This window comes from Rhinoderma darwinii, chromosome 8 (assembly GCF_050947455.1).
Source record: "Rhinoderma darwinii isolate aRhiDar2 chromosome 8, aRhiDar2.hap1, whole genome shotgun sequence".
In the NCBI taxonomy this organism is placed as follows: domain Eukaryota; kingdom Metazoa; phylum Chordata; class Amphibia; order Anura; family Rhinodermatidae; genus Rhinoderma; species Rhinoderma darwinii.
In genome coordinates, this window is record NC_134694.1 from 3,444,652 (window position 1) to 3,464,443 (window position 19,792).

The following is a 19,792-nucleotide window of genomic DNA, read 5'->3' on the forward strand; positions in this document are numbered from 1 at the left end:
CTACAGGGGCGATGAATGGCAGTATCTACAGGGGGTTACTATGTACAAGGACGGTCTGTATTTTTCACCCAGGGGAAGGGGGGTAGTCAAAAGTTTGCTATGGGGCCCAGTCTTTCCTAGTTACGTCCCTCGTAGTGGCCACCATGTATTATATATATTAAAATTAACACCTTCATTACCCGAGACCACCATAGAAATGATGAGTTATCACTGCCAGGAGAATTACGCAAATATCATCACTAACCGCTAAACCTCTGTATATAAAATGTATGATTTTTATGTATTGATTTGGGAAGGTGCCCCCCCCCCTTAGAACGCTCCAGTTTACAATGTGAGGGTATGTGCACACGTAGTGATGTCTGAAAATACAGAGCTGTTTTCAAGGGAAAACAGCCCCTGATTTTCAGACGTTTTTTGAGCAACTCGCGTTTTTCACGCCGTTTTTTACGTCCGTTTTTGGAGCTGTTTTCATTGGAGTCTATGAGAAAACGGCTCCAAAAACGTCCAAAGAAGGAGGCTGTATTTTTACGCGTCGTCGTTTGACAGCTGTCAAACAGGTTGTCTGCACAGTACGTCAAACCCATTCAAATGAATGGGCAGATGTTTGCCGACGTATTGTAGCCCGAAAACTTCGCGAAAAACGCGGGTTGCTCAAAAAACGTCTGAAAATCAGGGGCTGTTTAATCTTGAAAACAGGTCCGTATTTTCAGACGTTTTTGGTCACTACGTGTGCACATACCCTTACAGAAATGCGTGAAATCAGTTACTATTCTGTATATGGCTACGCAGCCGGTGGCCACCAGGGGTCACCTAAGCAACTCGTAGTGCTCAGTTAGCCCCGCCTCCTCTTGTATCTGGCCGCGCTCTAGTCTCTATGTATGAGGTGTCAGACCCCGCCCCCTGTCGTATCTCCTCTATAAACCGTTATACTGTGAGGTCCGCACTCCTGAACTGTCAAATCTGACTCCGCCCCCGGCTCCGCCTCCTAGCACAGAGTAGATGAGGGTGGAGCTTTTTATCATAGAGGAGATGCGGCTGGTAACGCCCCCTTGTGGTTCCTTCCACTGAGGTTACTGAGGGCGGGGCCTGTTATCAGACAGTGAAGCTGTAGGTCACGCCCTCGCTCCGCCCATCCACAGAACGCGCGACTCTCTGAGGGTGCGCGGTCCCGCGGTTCTTCCCGTACTGGCCGCGTTCTCGTTTCTCCGCTCGTCAAGTGGGGGGAACACCCGGAGATACAAAAGACCCGGAGACACTGCGCCTGCGTGTGACACATCACGGGGACACCGGAGAGGAGCGGCTCGGACATCCAAGGAGACACGCCTCCCCGGGAGACAGCCCGTTATCCTGCGGCACTGAGCGGGCGACGGTCCCCGCCGCCCCAGGGACGTCATGAGCTGGGGCACGGAGCTCTGGGTGAGTAACTGTTTATATGTGCCTGTCCTTATATACCAGGTATAACCCTGTGTACCCCCCGCATCTCACTACATCCCTGTATACAGCTCATATATCCCCATATAGCCTTATATATCCCTGTATAGCCTTCTATATCCCTCTATAGCCTTATATATCCCTCTATAGCCTTATATATCCCACTATAGCCTTATATATCCCCTATATCCCTCTATAGCCTTATATATCCCCTATATCCCTCTATAGCGTTATATATCCCCTTTATCCCTCTATAGCCTTATATATCCCCTATATCCCTCTATAGCGTTATATATCCCCTTTATCCCTCTATAGCCTTATATATCCCCTTTATCCCTCTATAGCCTTATATATCCCCTATATCCCTCTATAGCCTTATATATCCCTCTATTGCCTTATATATCCCTCTATAGCCTTATATATCCCTCTATAGCCTTATATATCCCTCTATAGCCTTATATATCCCTCTATAGCCTTATATATCCCTCTATAGCCTTATATATATCCCTCTATAGCGTTATATATCCCCTTTATCCCTCTATAGCCTTATATATCCCCTATATCCCTCTATAGCGTTATATATCCCCTTTATCCCTCTATAGCCTTATATATCCCCTTTATCCCTCTATAGCCTTATATATCCCCTATATCCCTCTATAGCCTTATATATCCCTCTATTGCCTTATATATCCCTCTATAGCCTTATATATCCCTCTATAGCCTTATATATCCCTCTATAGCCTTATATATCCCTCTATAGCCTTATATATCCCTCTATAGCCTTATATATCCCTCTATAGCCTTATATATCCCTCTATAGCCTTATATATCCCTCTATAGCCTTATATATCCCTCTATAGCCTTATATATCCCCTATATCCCTCTATAGCCTTATATATCCCTCTATAGCCTTATATATCCCTCTATAGCCTTATATATCCCTCTATAGCCTTATATATCCCCTTTATCCCTCTATAGCCTTATATATCCCCTATATCCCTCTATAGCCTTATATATCCCTCTATTGCCTTATATATCCCTCTATAGCCTTATATATCCCTCTATAGCCTTATATATCCCTCTATAGCCTTATATATCCCTCTATAGCCTTATATATCCCTCTATAGCCTTATATATCCCTCTATAGCCTTATATATCCCTCTATAGCCTTATATATCCCCTATATCCCTCTATAGCCTTATATATCCCCTATAGCCTTATATATCCCCTATATCCCTCTATAACCTTATATATCCCCTATAGCCTTATATAGCCCCTATATCCCTCTATAGCCTTATATAGCCCCTATATCCCTCTATAGCCTTATATAGCCCCTATATCCCTCTATAGCCTTATATAGCCCCTATATCCCTCTATAGCCTTATATATCCCTCTATAGCCTTATATATCCCCTATATCCCTCTATAGCCTTATATATCCCCTATATCCCTGTATAGCCTTATATTTCCCTGTATAGCCCTATATACCCCCTTATATCCCTGTGTACAGCCACGTGCACCCCTATAAACCCTATATAAAGCCTTATATACCCCCATGTAGCCTTATATACGCCCTATATCCCTGTATAGCTCCCCCTGTATAGCCTTTTATGCTCCTATATACAGCCCATATATCCATGTATAGCCTTATATATCCCTGTATAGCCTTATATACCCCTATATACAGTCCATATATCACCTTATATGCCTCTATATGCAGTCCATATATCCCTGTATAGCCTTAGATACCGCCAATATACAGCCCAAGTATGTATAGTCTTAAATACCCCTATTGACAGCTCCTATATCAATGTATATACTTTAAAAAAAATGTTGTATACAGCCAGAATATAAAAACTTCAATTTCTGTATCTCCTGTCCTAATAGAGGTTGACTCCTCCCTGGTATATAGATCTCCATCTCTACACTGTCAGGTATACAGGACACAGGGACATATGGGAAATATAGAGCCTGAGATTACATGGCAGCGACCTGCAGGATGCCCCCGAGCTACTCATCAGCCCACCCGTGTATCAGTGACCTGTGTAATACACCCGCTCTATACAGCCGCCGATCCCCCAAGTCTTGTCAGTGTCCTGTCCCCCAAGTGTCAGCGTGTCATTGCCCTGTCCCCCAAGTGTCAGCGTGTCATTGCCCTGTCCCCCAAGTGTCAGCGTGTCATTGCCCTGTCCCCCAAGTGTCAGCGTGTCATTGCCCTGTCCCCCAAGTGTCAGCGTGTCATTGCCCTGTCCCCCAAGGGTCCCCCCTCTTTCTGTCTTCCATCTGTTTGTTTGTGTAGGTTCCTCAGCCCCCGGTTGGATGTGACCTCCTATATTTTATTGTGTAACATCTGAAGCCGTGTTACTGTTGCACCCACAGTTATACATAGTGAACCCCGTATTACAGCACATCTGCCGTCTCCTTGGTGTCTGTGGTTGTGGGGCTTCGGTCACTCTGGGTTGGTGCCTGTTGCTGATCAGGTGATGACACTGTGCTGCTGCTGTATTACTGGAGGTGGCGCCCCTGCCGTCATGTCTGCCCCCCCCCCCCCCCGAGTTATCACACAGCAGAGCTCTGCAACCTGTTGAGACTACAACCTCCAGCGTGTCCTGTCAGCCACAGGCTGGGAGTGGTAGCTGGAGAGGCACCACGGGATGTTCGTTACTTTGTATCTTCTGTGGTTTCTTTTTGTATCTTCAGGTTCTTACAATGTCCTAGAACAGTCTCTGAAATGAAGGGCTTAAAGGGGGCTTCCACTTTAGGGAACCAGTTTTCATTGAGACATCCAATTTGGGACATGTTTATGGTGGGCAGCGGCAGCGTGACTCACTTTGCAGCATTTCTCTGCTCTGACTAATAGAGGGGTTTCCTGATCAGGGGATCCCCCTGTCTACCTGATGGGCTCAGTGGACCGTCCCTTTTAAAGTTCAGGTTATAACTCTTTTTCTGCAGTTTTATCTTTTATTACTCTTGGTTCTTTTACTCTAGTCACTTCCGGAGCTGCATTCACAATTCTGTTGGTTTCCTATTAGAACTGACTAAACACCACCCAATGGTTCCCTGCTGGTTCAGTGTCTGTTTAGAGCACCTTCCATGCATCACGTTATAGCCCTCAGCCAATAAACACCTGAGTGTCGTCGGATCCCTCCAAATCTGGCAAGATCTGCAAATAATCTAATGTCTGTTTATTTTTGTGTGGCGACCCTTATCCAAGAGCTGTTGTCATGGTGAATGTGAATCAGGATCCTGAATCTTACCTGCCTGATCCTAATATTTCTCTAGGAGATAAGCGGCGCCGGAAGAGACTGGTTGCTTCTCATCTCCACTACTGTTGCAGTAACAATTATTTTTGACCTTATGTGTTGCTGGGGTGGTCTGGGCTGGTAGCTTTCCCGGCCTGTGGTTGCTTCAGGCTGTAAGTATACTTCTTCCCAGGATTGTGACTGCAGCTCTGGATGTGACTGGAGCATAAGACATAAGTAGGAGATTAGTAGAGCAGGGGATTTATAGTGTTACCTGGAGATGATCTGCGGCTCGTGTGACTGGAGACAGATATTGTCTAGTAAACAATGTAACTGCTGGGCTTCTCGGAGACGGGTTACAGTCGTGCTAGGATTGCGCTGCCGGCCGGTCCGCATAGTCCACTTGTTTGGTGTTTACGGCCTTCTCTAAATAATGGCTGCCGGCCAGAAGAGCCGTCATTGTAGAGGAAATAGCCGGCCCTGGGGATTTTCCTTAAATATTCCTGCAATATCACTGGGATGTCCCATTTAATGTGGGATCCGCACAGGAGTCTGAATAGTGGGACCCCCAATGATGGTGGCAGCGGAGGACCCTCACCAGTCCACTGCCAACGTCTTATCCCCCCCTTGGTGAAACGTAACCCCTGTTTTTCTTTATTGGTCGCAGTCCATATTCCTTTTTCCTTGGAGCACCCCTGATTGATGTCGCCCTCTTTATGTCCTCGGCGGCACCCGTCACATGTGGAGTTGACCTCTACGTCTGCAGACCTGTTGTGTGCGGTGCAGCGTGGTAAGACGTCCTCTGTCCCTTGTCGTCCTGCTGTGTGCGGTGGAGACTTGCACAAGGACATGTCGTCATTCAGGCCGCTCAGCGCTGCTTCCTCCCGGGTGCGGACGTCTCCGCCGCTCGCCCCGTGAATCTGCCAGGAACACAACACACTTGTCTCATCGTTATATTACGTCTTCTGTCATTTGGTATAAGTTCTAGTCATTGACTTTACTTAGTTTTTTCTGCTCCTGGGAAAGCTGGGTGATGAACAATATGGCCGCCAATTCATCTACTCTAGATTACAAAATAGAAAGTGTGTGGGAGATGTAACGCTGGTTATTCATGTTATCACACAACTTTCCCAGAAACCGAAAAGCTGAATGGATCGATCATTGCGGGATTATCACCCAGCTTTCCTAGGAGCAGATAAAACTTAAACTTGTGAATAGGGTTTTATGAACTTGACCGAAGACGATGACTCCAGGACGGATATTTAATGGGGAATTTCTAATATATGAAAGTTATAAACCGATATGATTATTGTCCAAACAACTACAACCTACATCATCCACTTTTATTTGTATCGTTACAACTTTTGGGCATGAGAAGGGCGCGATTTCCATATATCATTGTCTGATGATCCCACTGGAACTGATCAGGAAATTCCTGTGGATCCCAAACCTCACCGCAGCCCCAGAAGCCCAGATCTTCTAATAGTGCTGGAGTGATATAAGAGGAGCGGCTGATATCAGTCACACATATGATGTAATGTCTCTGGAGGATATAATAGTACTGGAGTGATATAAGAGGAGCGGCTGATATCAGTCACACATATGATGTAATGTCTCTGGAGGATATAATAGTACTGGAGTGATATAAGAGGAGCGGCTGATATCAGTCACACATATGATGTAATGTCTCTGGAGGATATAATAGTACTGGAGTGTTATAAGAGGAGCGGCTGATATCAGTCACACATATGATGTAATGTCTCTGGAGGATATAATAGTGCTGGAGTGATATAAGAGGAGCGGCTGATATCAGTCACACATATGATGTAATGTCTCTGGAGGATATAATAGTGCTGGAGTGATATAAGAGGAGCGGCTGATATCAGTCACACATATGATGTAATGTCTCTGGAGGATATAATAGTACTGGAGTGATATAAGAGGAGCGGCTGATATCAGTCACACATATGATGTAATGTCTCTGGAGGATATAATAGTGCTGGAGTGATATAAGAGGAGCGGCTGATATCAGTCACACATATGATGTAATGTCTCTGGAGGATATAATAGTACTGGAGTGTTATAAGAGGAGCGGCTGATATCAGTCACACATATGATGTAATGTCTCTGGGGGATATAATAGTATTGGAGTGATATAAGAGGAGCGGCTGATATCAGTCACATATGATGTAATGTCTCTGGAGGATATAATAGTACTGGTGTGTTATAAGAGGAGCAGCTGATGTCAGTCACACATATGATGTAATGTCTCTAGAGGATATAATAGTGCTGGAGTGATATAAGAGGAGCGGCTGATATCAGTCACATATGATGTAATGTCTCTGGAGGATATAATAGTACTGGAGTGATATAAGGGGAGCGGCTGATATCAGTCACATATGATGTAATGTCTCTGGAGGATATAATAGTACTGGAGTGATATAAGAGGAGCGGCTGATATCAGTCACACATATGATGTAATGTCTGGAGGATATAATAGTACTGGAGTGATATAAGAGGAGCGGCTGATATCAGTCACATATATGATGTAATGTCTCTGGAGGATATAATAGTACTGGAGTGATATAAGAGGAGCGGCTGATATCAGTCACACATATGATGTAATGTCTCTGGAGGATATAATAGTACTTTGGTTTAGTATTATTCATGCTGTGTAAGGGCCACCAGAGGAGTTTTGAAAGCAGCTCTGGATGTGAATGTAGAAATTGGGGGTTGTGAAACGTTGTCTTTTGCTTTCCCTTGGGGGTAGTTATTGGGTGACCACCACTAATGTCTGACAATACAACTCCCATAGAAGTTTTCGTCAAGCTTCCCGGAACAGTGAATAGATGCGAGTTTCTACCTGGTCCCTCTACTACGGTTCTTCCTGTGTCAGTCCACACTGCAGTGCTGGTGTTGTATTCATTGTATAAATCAGAGCCATAAGAAGAGTAGAATTATCAGCTAATATAAATCCTGTATCGGTAATGACCCTACATCTGTGAGGGGCTGGGTGGGGGTAGATGGGGCGAGACTGAAGTGATATCGTGCCCCCACCCCCCCGCAGTCATGTGACCTATAAATAATACGATGCTCGGACTTGGGATCTGTTTCCTCTGATTAAAAAATAATCCAGGGGGCACCCGCCATCTCCTTAATAACCCCCCACCGCCATCTGCCGCCATCAAAGGAGTAACGTGCAATACAGCTATCTGTTGTATATACCCCCTCTATTACACTGGACACTGTATATAATGTATTACCACCCTCTATTACACTGTATATAATGTATTACCCCCCCCTCTATTACTCTGGACACTGTATATAATGTATTACCCCCCCCCCCTCTATTACACTGGACACTGTATATAATGTATTACCCCCCTCTATTACACTGTTATTGCCCTCTCCCATCCCCCTCTATTACACTGGGCACTGTGCTGGGGATAATTTTTCTCTTGGCTCGGCTTCTATCATTCTTTTTGCTTCCTCTGCTAAGTATTTAACCACAACAGATCAGTGATGAGATTTCTGGGAGCCGCTCTTCTTCTTTTCTTCACCATAATTGTGATATCTTCCAAATTTTAAAACTGCCAGGCAGTTTAACAGAGGAAAAATGGTGTCTTAAGAGGGTCCCCTTGAGACTGGAGGACATGACCTGCATGAGCAGGCTTTAGATCCTGGGATGACGAAGATGGGCTGCATGAGAGGGACCTAGAACCAGACACTGGGGGAGATGAGCTGCATGAGAGGGCCCTAGGCACTGGGGGAGATGAGCTGCATGAGAGGGACCTAGGCACTGGGTGAGATGAGCTGCACGAGAAGGACCTAGAACCAGACACTGGGTGAGATGAGCTGCATGAGAGGGATATATAACAAGACACTGGGGGAGATGAGCTGCATGAGAGAGACCTAGGACCAGACACTGGGGAGATGAGCTGCATGAAGGACCTAGAACCAGACACTGGGGGAGATGAGCTGCACTTGAGGGACCTAGACCCAGGCACTGGGGGAGATGAGAGGGACCTAGACCCAGGCACTGGGGGAGATGAGAGGGACCTAGACCCAGGCACTGGGGGAGATGAGGGACCTAGACCCAGGCACTGGGGTAGATGAGCTGCATGACGGGAACCTAGAACAAGACACTGGGGAGATGAGCTGCATGAGGGACCTAGGCACGGGGATATGAGCTGCATGAGAGGGACCTAGAATCAGACACTGGGTGAGATGAGCTGCATAAGAGGGACCTAGAACAAGACACTGGGGGAGATGCGCTACATGAGAGGGACCTAGAACCAGACACTGGGGGAGATGAGCTGCATGAGAGGGACCTAGGACCAGACCATGGGGGAGATGAGCTGCATGAGAGGGACCTTGAACCAGACACTGGGGGAGATGAGCTGCATGAGAGGGACCTAGACCCAGACACTGGGGGAGATGAGCTGCATGAGAGGGACCTAGACCCAGACACTGGGGGAGATGAGCTGCATGAGAGGGACCTAGAACCAGACATTGGGGGAGACGAGCTGCGTGAGAGGGACCTAGAACCAGACATTGGGGGAGACGAGCTGCGTGAGAGGGACCTAGAACCAGACACTGGGGGAGATGAGCTGCATGAGAGGGACCTAGAACCAGACAATGGGGGAGATGAGCTGCATGAGGGGGACCTAGAACCAGACACTGGAGGAGATGAGCTGCATGAGGGGGACCTAGAACCAGACACTGGGGGAGATTAGCTGCATGAGGGGGACCTAGAACCAGACACTGGGGGAGATGAGCTGCATGAGAGGGACCTAGAACCAGACACTGGGGGAGATGAGCTGCATGAGAGGGACCCAGAACCAGACAGTGGGGGAGATGAGCTGCATATGTGGGACCTAGAACCAGACACTGGGGGAGATAAGCTGCACATGATGGACCTAGAACCAGACACTGGGGGGAGATGAGCTGCACTTGAGGGACCTAGACCCAGACACTGGGGGAGATGAGAGGGACCTAGACCCAGGCACTGGGGTAGCTGAGCTGCATGACGGGAACCTAGAACAAGACACTGGGGGAGATGAGGTGCATGAGAGGGACCTAGACCCAGACATGGGGGGAGATGAGCTGCATGAGAGGGACCTAGACCCAGACACTGGGGAGATGAGCTGCATGAGGGACCTAGAACCAGACACTGGGGGAGACGAGCTGCATGAGAGGGACCTAGAACCAGACAGTGGGGGAGATGAGCTGCATGATAGGGACCCAGAACCAGACAGTGGGGGAGATGAGCTGCATATGAGGGACCTAGAACCAGACACTGGGGGAGATGAGCTGCACTTGAGGGACCTAGAACCAGACACTGGGGGAGATGAGCTGCATGAGGGGGACCTAGAACCAGACACTGGGGGAGATGAGCTGCATGAGGGGGACCTAGAACCAGACTCTGGGGTCGATGAGCTGCATGTGAGGGACCTAGAACCAGGCACTGGGGTAGATGAGCTGCATGACGGGAACCTAGAACAAGACACTGGGGGAGATGAGCTGCATGAGAGGGACCTAGAACCAGACACTGGGGAGATGAGCTGCCTGAGGGACCTAGGCACTGGGGGAGATGAGCTGCCTGAGGGACCTAGGCACTGGGGGAGATGAGCTGCATGAGAGGGACATAGGCACTGGGGGAGATGAGCTGCATGAGAGGGACCTGGGCACTGGGGGAGATGAGCTGCATGAGAGGGACCTAGAACCAGACACTGGGGGAGATGAGCTGCATGAGAGGGACCTAGAACCAGACACAGGGGGAAATGAGCTGCATATGAGGAACCTAGAACCAGACACTGGGGTGATGAGCTGCATGAGCGGGACCTAGACCCAGACACTGGGGGAGATGAGCTGCATGACCGGGACCTAGAACCAGACACTGGGGGAGATGAGCTGCATGAGAGGGACCTAGACCCAGACACTGGGGGAGATGAGCTGCATGAGAGGGACCCAGACACTGGGGGAGATGAGCTGCATGAGAGGGACCTAGAACCAGACACTGGGGGAGATGAGCTGCATGAGATGGACCTAGACCCAGACACTGGGGGAGATGAGCTGCATGAGATGGACCTAGACCCAGACACTGGGGGAGATGAGCTGCATGAGAGGGACCTAGACCCAGACACTGGGGGAGATGAGCTGCATGAGAGGGACCCTCCCCATACATTGTCTTCCGCCTCCTCGGCCTCTTTCTGTTGTAATTAGTCATTGATTGCTTGTTGTCTGTATTAGAATCTCCGCATATTTATGAGGGGGGGGGGGGGTGACATTCTCTACAAGGTTTTGCAGGGATTCTCCTTGCAGTGCGGAACTTCTCCCCAGAGATGAGTCACATTTGTTCTGTGACAACCGGCCGCATCCTGTGCACAGAACATTCTGCTCGTCCGTCAGTAACTTAGAAATCCGCTCTCTGAGCCCCCGCAGATGCTTCATCCGCAGGACTCTCCTATCTGGCTGCCTACCAATAGTTCTGCTAATACTCGCGGGCGTGCGTCCGGTGCGCGGGATCCCTCATCTCGTTAATATTCGTGTCCTTCTTGGCGAGTTTGACATCCTTACCGTAATTTGCACGCTGCAGATTCCACATTTTAGCATTTTCTCAACCCGAGATTCTGCGCAGGGAAACATTGACGATACGTTCATTACGGCGTTGATGGAGGTTTCCGGCTTCAACGCATTTATACGGGGGCTACGGCGAAGGGCGTCTATTAGTTGTGGCTGATATCGGAGAACAGTAGATGTCGTGGAGCTGTAACTGGGGAGAGTTACTGTACAAATCTGACCTCACAATCCGACATTCGCAGGATAATATTTCGTCTTGTAACGTACAGCCGGTTATTTCGGCTCGGATATTTTCTCACCGCGTCCTCGCGGCGCCCACGTCATTCGCCGTCGTCATGTGCAGGTGTTGATTAGATTCTATTTCTCTTATCCGTTGTTTGTGCGCGGGTTATCGCCCACATCGCACGTCTTCGCCAATCCCCACCACCTCTGGTAACGGGGGAGAAGTTCTAGACTTAAAGGGGCACTCCTCCATTTACTGCGCAGTGGAATGCTTTCTATTGTCCCCTGTTATCAGCCATTTCATGACTGTAGTGTTGGATGTATGACCGTTTATATACCCCTCCCCCATGATCTGGGCTCTAATCTGACAGGGGCCACATCGGCTGGGAGTCTGTATTTTCTTAGCATCTTTTTGGACTGTAGGAGGAAAACCAGTGATTTTAAAGGTCCAGTTTTACCAGATCCCACTGCGGGTCTTTCTCACAGGTTGGGAACGTAGCGTTGTTACTGGGAAAACAAACCAGGGTGATGGGGCGTCCATTGTTTAGACCATATTGCTGGTCACCCAGCTTTCCTAGCATCCTGAATGGTCTATATACATGTGTTGGCTCTGGAGAAGTAACATTGCATGGCTAGGCATGGTTTCCAGGAATCTGGTAAAGCTGGGTGGGAACCCTGTGGGGGATGTAAAGGCAGCCGTATTGGTAGTCACCCAGCTTTCCCGGAATCAGAGAAGTTTTGGCTGCGGGCCGTGAAGGGTGTTTGTTATCTGCGTGCCGTTGTTTTATTCATGACCGGATTACACAGGGGCCGTGTTTTCTTTGTGGCCGCTCAGCACTTCTGTAAATGTCGTCCATTTTCCGCCTCCCACGTCCAGAGCGGGGCATTCCTCTCCGGCCAGAAACAAAGAGCGGCCTCTGTCTCCTTGTATCTCCGGTGCAGCGGCGGAGCCCGGGGCCCCTGACGTGACGCCTTGTGAAAATGTTATTTCACTGGAACCGCGCTGAACACCGACTGTGTCCTATATCTGTTTCTGGGAAAGCTGGGTGATGATCAGTATTGGTTCTGTTACAGCACCCCCAGGGTTGTCACCCAGCTTTCCCAGACGCCGGATTATGCAGTTGAATATTCCTGCTGCCCCTGTACTCCTGTCACCCCTGCCTGTGCCTGGCCGGTCACCCCTGCCGGTGCCGCTCATAGTGTCTAAAGTCAACTCGCTGCCTGCTCTTAAAGGGATATTACCCTTTTTATTTCTGCTTTTTGTCTTGCGTCCGGACACTCATAACCGGGCGCCGCGGCCTCGTATCTGCTCATTGTTCTCCGGTACAATGCTTGTGTTCAGGTGCTGTATATAATTCATGAAGATCGAGGGGTGCGGCCCGGCTGGCAAAGCAGTAATGGCTCCCTGCCCCCTACAATCGTAGCAGTGACTCATGAATTGCGCGGCGACGTTGCTGTCGGCGATCAGTCGTTTTGTATTTATTTTCGAATTCATTGCTTTGCAAACAAACGTTCGAGGATTTCCAGAACAGACGGTTCCCAGCTGAGCGTGATTCACTGCGCGCCGCTCCAGCCAATTGTCGTGATTAATAAGTGCGGAGCGATGTGTTCTCCACCGATTCCCCCTCCGCAGCCGGAGATACTCACGCTCGTGCTCTGGGAAGGGTTAATACCTGTAGAATATTCCAGGTCGTCACCCTAGATGCAGCGTTGTCCCTGTTCATCCTGAGCCTCCTGTTTCATGAACTGCCAGAACTCCAGTGAAGACGGACACCAGGACCGGAGAGCGTGGGAGGAATTAGATTCACATTCTTAAAGGTGCCCTGGACCTGTGACTCCCCCCCCCAATCCCCCCCCCCCCATGTTCCCGTTACGTGTCGTCCTCTGATGAAGGTCATGGACTCGAAAGAATGAGGAAATAGGAATTTTTTTTAAAAGCAAAATAAATCTTGGCATTCTTGGAATATTTTAACGTTGTACTATCATTTATCAGTGGGGGCCCCGGGGCCCAGCATGGGGGACGTCTATGAACTTGGCTTTATTATGGTGGTGGGAAAGCTCCAGTGTCTAGTCTATATAGTGGTCAGTGCTATACATAAAGTCCAGCTTGCCATGGCTGACAACAGAGAGCAATCGCTTGCATTCAACGGCGCAGAAAATCCCGATGTGTCGGTACGTAAGGACTAGAAATGTATAAAATAAAACAGACCTGACCGATTGCTGCTGCAGGGAGTGCTGCGTTCTGTTTATATAGAGCAGACATGACTAGTCGAGCAGGGAGTGCCGCATTTTTTGCATTCAGACCAATGCCCCTTTAATTTTCCAGGTCCTGGTGATGAGCGGTGCCGGGTGGACATGGTGTGATCAGCCTGGTGTTGTGCACCGCTGATCGTTGCGCTCGTATTTCTGCATTTTTGGCGTGCGGTTCCCTCGGTGACTCCAGTTTGGCCGCTGCTGAACTCCCTCATTCCTGTCGACTCCCTCAGATCTGGATGAGCAAACGTTATTGTTCTCACTGCTGCAGATGTGTGTTATATAATAACCACCACCCGCCGCTACTATAACCCCTGCCGTCCACTCCCTGCTCCCTGACTTGTGTAAAAAGGCTGAGTGACTTTCACTATTAAGACGGCACCCATCATTGTCGTCCTCATCATCATCATCATCATCGTAGCACACATCATCCGTCATTGTAGCCCCCCACCATCCGTCATTGTAGCCCCCCACCATCACCCATCATCATCACTGATTATAGCCACCAGTCATTCCAGGCACCCATCATCATCGCTTAGCGTAGCCCCTCCATAATCACCCACCAAAATCACCTACACCCCAGCCCTCCTTATTCATCCACCTGTATCTCCACACACCCATCAATACCATTGTCACTAGCCACCCATCATCATCATCATCCCAACTTCCCATACCCATTATCAGCCACCCATCATCTTTGCCCACCTAGCTCTGGGCACCCATCCTCCGCACCCACCTCCCCGCTTCTTGCTCTGTCCTCTTCTGCCAAGTTGATCATTATTGTTGTGCAGCCTTTCCCATTTACATCTGTTCTCTGGAAAGCTGGGTGATCATCAGTACGGCCACCACTACGGCTTCCAAAGAGCGATCACCCAGCTTTCCCAGACGGTTCTGCGCTGTATTTCAGTAGGAAACATGAACTAGGCAGATGTCAGTTAGGAGTCTGGGAAAGCGGTGTATTGGCACTTGTAGTGGGTGGAGGGAAAGTCTACGTCTGGCCGTTTTCTCCCCCGGAGGTCGCCCCGAAGGTCACCGCTGATCGTGATGGACGCCCTGGATGAGCTGATTTTGGCCGGGATTATTCTCAGTACATTCTTTCTGAATAAACTCGTCTGAGTCATTGTGAGCGGCCGCGATGTGGGCGTCAAGACCTCCGCGATGCGGGCGTCAAGACCTCCGCGATGTGGGCGTCAAGACCTCCGCGATGTGGGCGTCAAGACGTCTTATATGTCACGCCTGCTTCCAATATAACCCTAATGGTAACTAATAACTCTGTCCCTCCCGGGGGATTGCAGTGCGTGTCAACTCTCATCATCTCCTCTACAAAATCTATTTGATTCCCACCCCCACCCCCCATGGGCGCTGGGTGGCGACCTCCATGCTTGTCGCCCAGTTTTCCCCAGTATATATCCCCACCTTTTAGATTCCTCCTGCCCTGCTTGTTTGTGTCAGTCTTCACTGTATCTCTTGTATTCTGTTCATGAACCAGGATGAATGGTTTCTTAGAATTCGGCTGCGCTTGGATTTGTAAGAGGACCAAGGTGTATCCCGTAAACCCTGAGACTATGGGCAGGACGTGCTGCATCTCTGGAGCCTCCTGCTTCACTTTACCCTGAGCTCACTGTGCCAGAGCCATTATCTGACATCTCAGAAGTTTCGTTCACCCCCTGGTACCACCGCCGCCCGCTTACTGCACTTATCCGGAGATAAGTGATCATTGATGCTCCTGCTATAGGATTTCTTGGCTCAGAGCTCAGCATTAGACATTGTTATTGATGCTCTGAGATCAAATCACCTTCTACCTTCTCTGCTGCGTCTACAGGACCCGACTGATGAGATGCTCTGCAATATTTATCATACAGTCCCTATAAAGAGAAATTCCCCCTCTGAACAGCAGGTCACATATAGAATGAAATACTCAAGTCACTGCGTGCGTACGTACATTACTGATCCTGAGTTACATCCTGTATTATACTCCAGAGCTGCACTCACTATTCTGCTGGTGGGGTCACTGTGTACATACATTACATTACTTATCCTGTACTGATCCTGAGTTATATCCTGTATTATACTCCAGAGCTGCACTCACTATTCTGCTGGTGGGGTCACTGTGTACATACATTACATTACTTATCCTGTACTGATCCTGAGTTATATCCTGTATTATACTCCAGAGCTGCACTCACTATTCTGCTGGTGGAGTCACTGTGTACATACATTACTTATCCTGTACTGATCCTGAGTTACATCCTGTATTACACTCCAGAGCTGCACTCACTATTCTGCTGGTGGAATCACTGTGTACATACATTACATTACTTATCCTGTACTGATCCTGAGTTACACCCTGTATTATACTCCAGAGCTGCACTCACTATTCTGCTGGTGGAGTCACTGTGTACATACATTACTTATCCTGTACTGATCCTGAGTTACATCCTGTATTATACTCCAGAGCTGCACTCACTATTCTGCTGGTGCAGTCACTGTGTACATACATTACATTACTTATCCTGTACTGATCCTGAGTTATATCCTGTATTATACTCCAGAGCTGCACTCACTATTCTGCTGGTGCAGTCACTGTGTACATACATTACATTACTTATCCTGTACTGATCCTGAGTTATATCCTGTATTATACTCCAGAGCTGCACTCACTATTCTCCTGGTGGAGTCACTGTGTACATACATTACATTACTTATCCTGTACTGATCCTGAGTTACATCCTGTATTATACTCCAGAGCTGCACTCACTATTCTGCTGGTGGAGTCACTGTGTACATACATTACTTATCCTGTACTGATCCTGAGTTATATCCTGTATTATACTCCAGAGCTGCTCTCACTATTCTGCTGGTGGAGTCACTGTGTATATACATTACATTACATATCCTGTACTGATCCTGAGTTACATCCTGTATTATACTCCAGAGCTGCACTCACTATTCTGCTGGTGGAGTCACTGTACATACATTACATTACTTATCCTGTATTATACTCCAGAGCTGCACTCTCTATTCTGCTGGTGGAGTCACTGTGTACATACATTACTTATCCTGTACTGATCCTGAGTTACATCCTGTATTATACTCCAGAGCTGCACTCACTATTCTGCTGGTGGAGTCACTGTGTACATGCATTACATTACTTATCCTGTACTGATCCTGAGTTACATCCTGTATTATACTCCAGAGCTGCACTCACTATTCTGCTGGTGGAGTCACTGTGTACATACATTACATTACTTATCCTGTACTGATCCGGAGTTACATCCTGTATTATACTCCAGAGCCGCACTCACTATTCTGCTGGTGGAGTCACTGTGTACATACACTACATTACTTATCCTGTACTGATCCTGAGTTACATGCTGTATTATACTCCAGAGCTGCTCTCACTATTCTGCTGGTACAGTCACTGTGTACATACATTACATTACTTATCCTGTACTGATCCTGAGTTATATCCTGTATTATACTCCAGAGCTGCTCTCACTATTCTGCTGGTACAGTCACTGTGTACATACATTACATTACTTATCCTGTACTGATCCTGAGTTACATCCTGTATTATACTCCAGAGCTGCCCTCACTATTCTGCTGGTGGAGTCACTGTGTACATACATTACATTACTTATCCTGTACTGATCCTGAGTTACATCCTGTATTATACTCCAGAGCTGCACTCACTATTCTGCTGGTGGAGTCACTGTGTACATACATTACTTATCCTGTACTGATCCTGAGTTACATCCTGTATTATACTCCAGAGCTGCACTCACTATTCTCCTGGTGGAGTCACTGTGTACATACATTACTTATCCTGTACTGATCCTGAGTTACATCCTGTATTATACTCCAGAGCTGCACTCACTATTCTGCTGGTGGAGTCACTGTTGATATCTTTCACTTTGGACTCGGATCAATGAGCAGCTGCCATCTAGATGGTGGGGGGGCTCTCCTGGTGATCCGCTGTTATCGGGGAGGGGGCAGACACTGAGCATTAATTTCCCCTACACTGTCCTTTGTTGTGCACAGATTGTCCCCCAGTATCGGGGATTGTCATTGCTGACTGTCTCCTTTTTTCTTACAGGATCAGTTTGATAACTTGGAGAAGCACACGCAGTGGGGGATCGAGGTGCTGGAGAAATACATCAAGTTTGTGAAGGAAAGAGCGGAGATCGAGATCAACTATGCAAAACAGCTTCGGTACGTTCCCCGCGCGCCATTTACTACAGTCGCTGCCCGTGCTTGGTGCGGGAGGTGGAGGGGCCCTGCCATACATAACAGCACGGCTATCCAGGTCATGTGATGGATGGGTGGGACCCCAAAAGCTTTAAGCTCCGCCTCTGCTGCGTTCTATATTGTGTTATGTCCGATAAATAATTCAGTGTCATAATTATTAATAATTTACATGGAAGATTATTCCACAATACAGGGGAGGCGGCGAGGAGTCACTGTACACAGGAGTCATCACCCCCATCATCCCTGACCCCAGGAGCTCACCATCTAATGTCCTATACACTGGTGCCTGGACATCTGGAGTATCTACGGGGAATTGTCGTCTTGTAGTTTATTTTAGACCAATCAGGAAATGGCAAAGTTATTACCTCTGTTTAAAGGAGAACCCCCTCCATTAAGCACATGATAGGAGTTGTTGTTTCCCACATTACCAGGTGCTGTTACCTGTTGGTTTAGTGTCGCCCTGTGAACTTCTCACATTATCCGTACTAGGCTTCAACTTTATCCTACAGTTACATTATGACTTATACTCCAGTCACAGCCAAAGCTGCATTCAGAATCCTGGTTGCCCCGGAAACAGACCGCTCGGCTCTAATGAATAACTCCCACAATGCACTGCTCTCTGGTAACACGAAACCAGAAGAATCCTAATATCGTATATAGTTTCTGTGTTTATATACCATTGACCCGGGTTAACTCCGATTATTTCACGGCCGATGAGAGTTTGTGTCGAGTGCAGTTGGGACTCGGGGGGGGGGGGGGGGGTCTCTAGAGTATAGCGCGACGTCAACTGCGTATCCATAACACAGCGGCAGCGACTGCCCCCGGGGACGACACTGTCACCCTTTTATAGTCACTGCATGTCGTTTCTTAAAGAGACAGTGTCAGAATATGGCTCCGTTGGCGGTTTGGCTCTGATTTACGGGGAGGTTGGGAGCCCCCCTTATATCGCCGCCTTCTGTCTCCTCATTTTTGTGATGTAGGAGCTGGAGGAGGAGCAGTCCGGTGTCACGCTCCGCCCCTCCCGCCTCCTTCTGACTTTATACATTGTATCGATCACTGATTTCTGCAGTTCTCTTGTTACATTGTTGCCCACGGTGAGATGAGCAGATGACACCCAGCCTGACCGTGCCCCGATATAGAGCTGCCAGTCACCGGTGAGGGGGCCCCCGTCCTGCTGTCACTGCTGGATTCAGAACCTCATATATGGTAAGACGGGCTTCATCGGGTCACCCAGCTTTCCACACACCCTGAACGGCGCATAAATCTGCACTATGAAGCGGACCTACCCCCCTCCCTATACTGGAGTGTTCACTGTAACGCTGGCATTATGTTCATGAATCAGGAGGCTCAGGATGAACAGGAAGGAGACTGTGCGCGCAATAAAATCACCCCTTAAATGTTTCCGTTACTTCTAGTGACCGCTGCGGCCCTCCCATCCCCCGCCGCTACTCATCCTTTTTCATTTGAGTGCAGCCGATCTCTGCCCGCCGCGGTACTGTCTGTTTAGCGACGTTACTCTTCCTGCTTTGTACGGCGGGGCTGTAGTTGGTGAGATGCTCGGGTCCTCAGGGTCCCGCTGCCCACCCCTCACTCCACCACATTGTTATGGTCTCCGCCAGGTAACTACAGGTGCGACGCAAACCAGGAGAAAAATTGGCGCAGTTGTGACCTATTCTACATGGCGTCATCAGAAATGACCAGACGGAAGCTTTAGGCGCAGCCTATCCCCCTCCCCCATCCCTGTAGGATCTGATTTACACAAGTGGCGCAGAGGATTTCAGAGAGCAACCGACCGTTTCTTGGGCGTTCTTTCCG

At 48.4% G+C, this 19,792-nt stretch overlaps 1 protein-coding gene across 1 annotated transcript in view; it reads left to right on the forward strand.

Moving 5' to 3' along the window:
* FNBP1 (formin binding protein 1) overlaps positions 1-19,792 on the forward strand; it is a 396,531-nt gene that overhangs the window by 319,313 nt on the left and 57,426 nt on the right. The window contains exon 6 of the mRNA XM_075834540.1: positions 17,826-17,941. Coding sequence (XP_075690655.1) covers positions 17,826-17,941 — 116 coding nt within the window. The remainder of the gene's footprint in view (positions 1-17,825; positions 17,942-19,792) is intronic.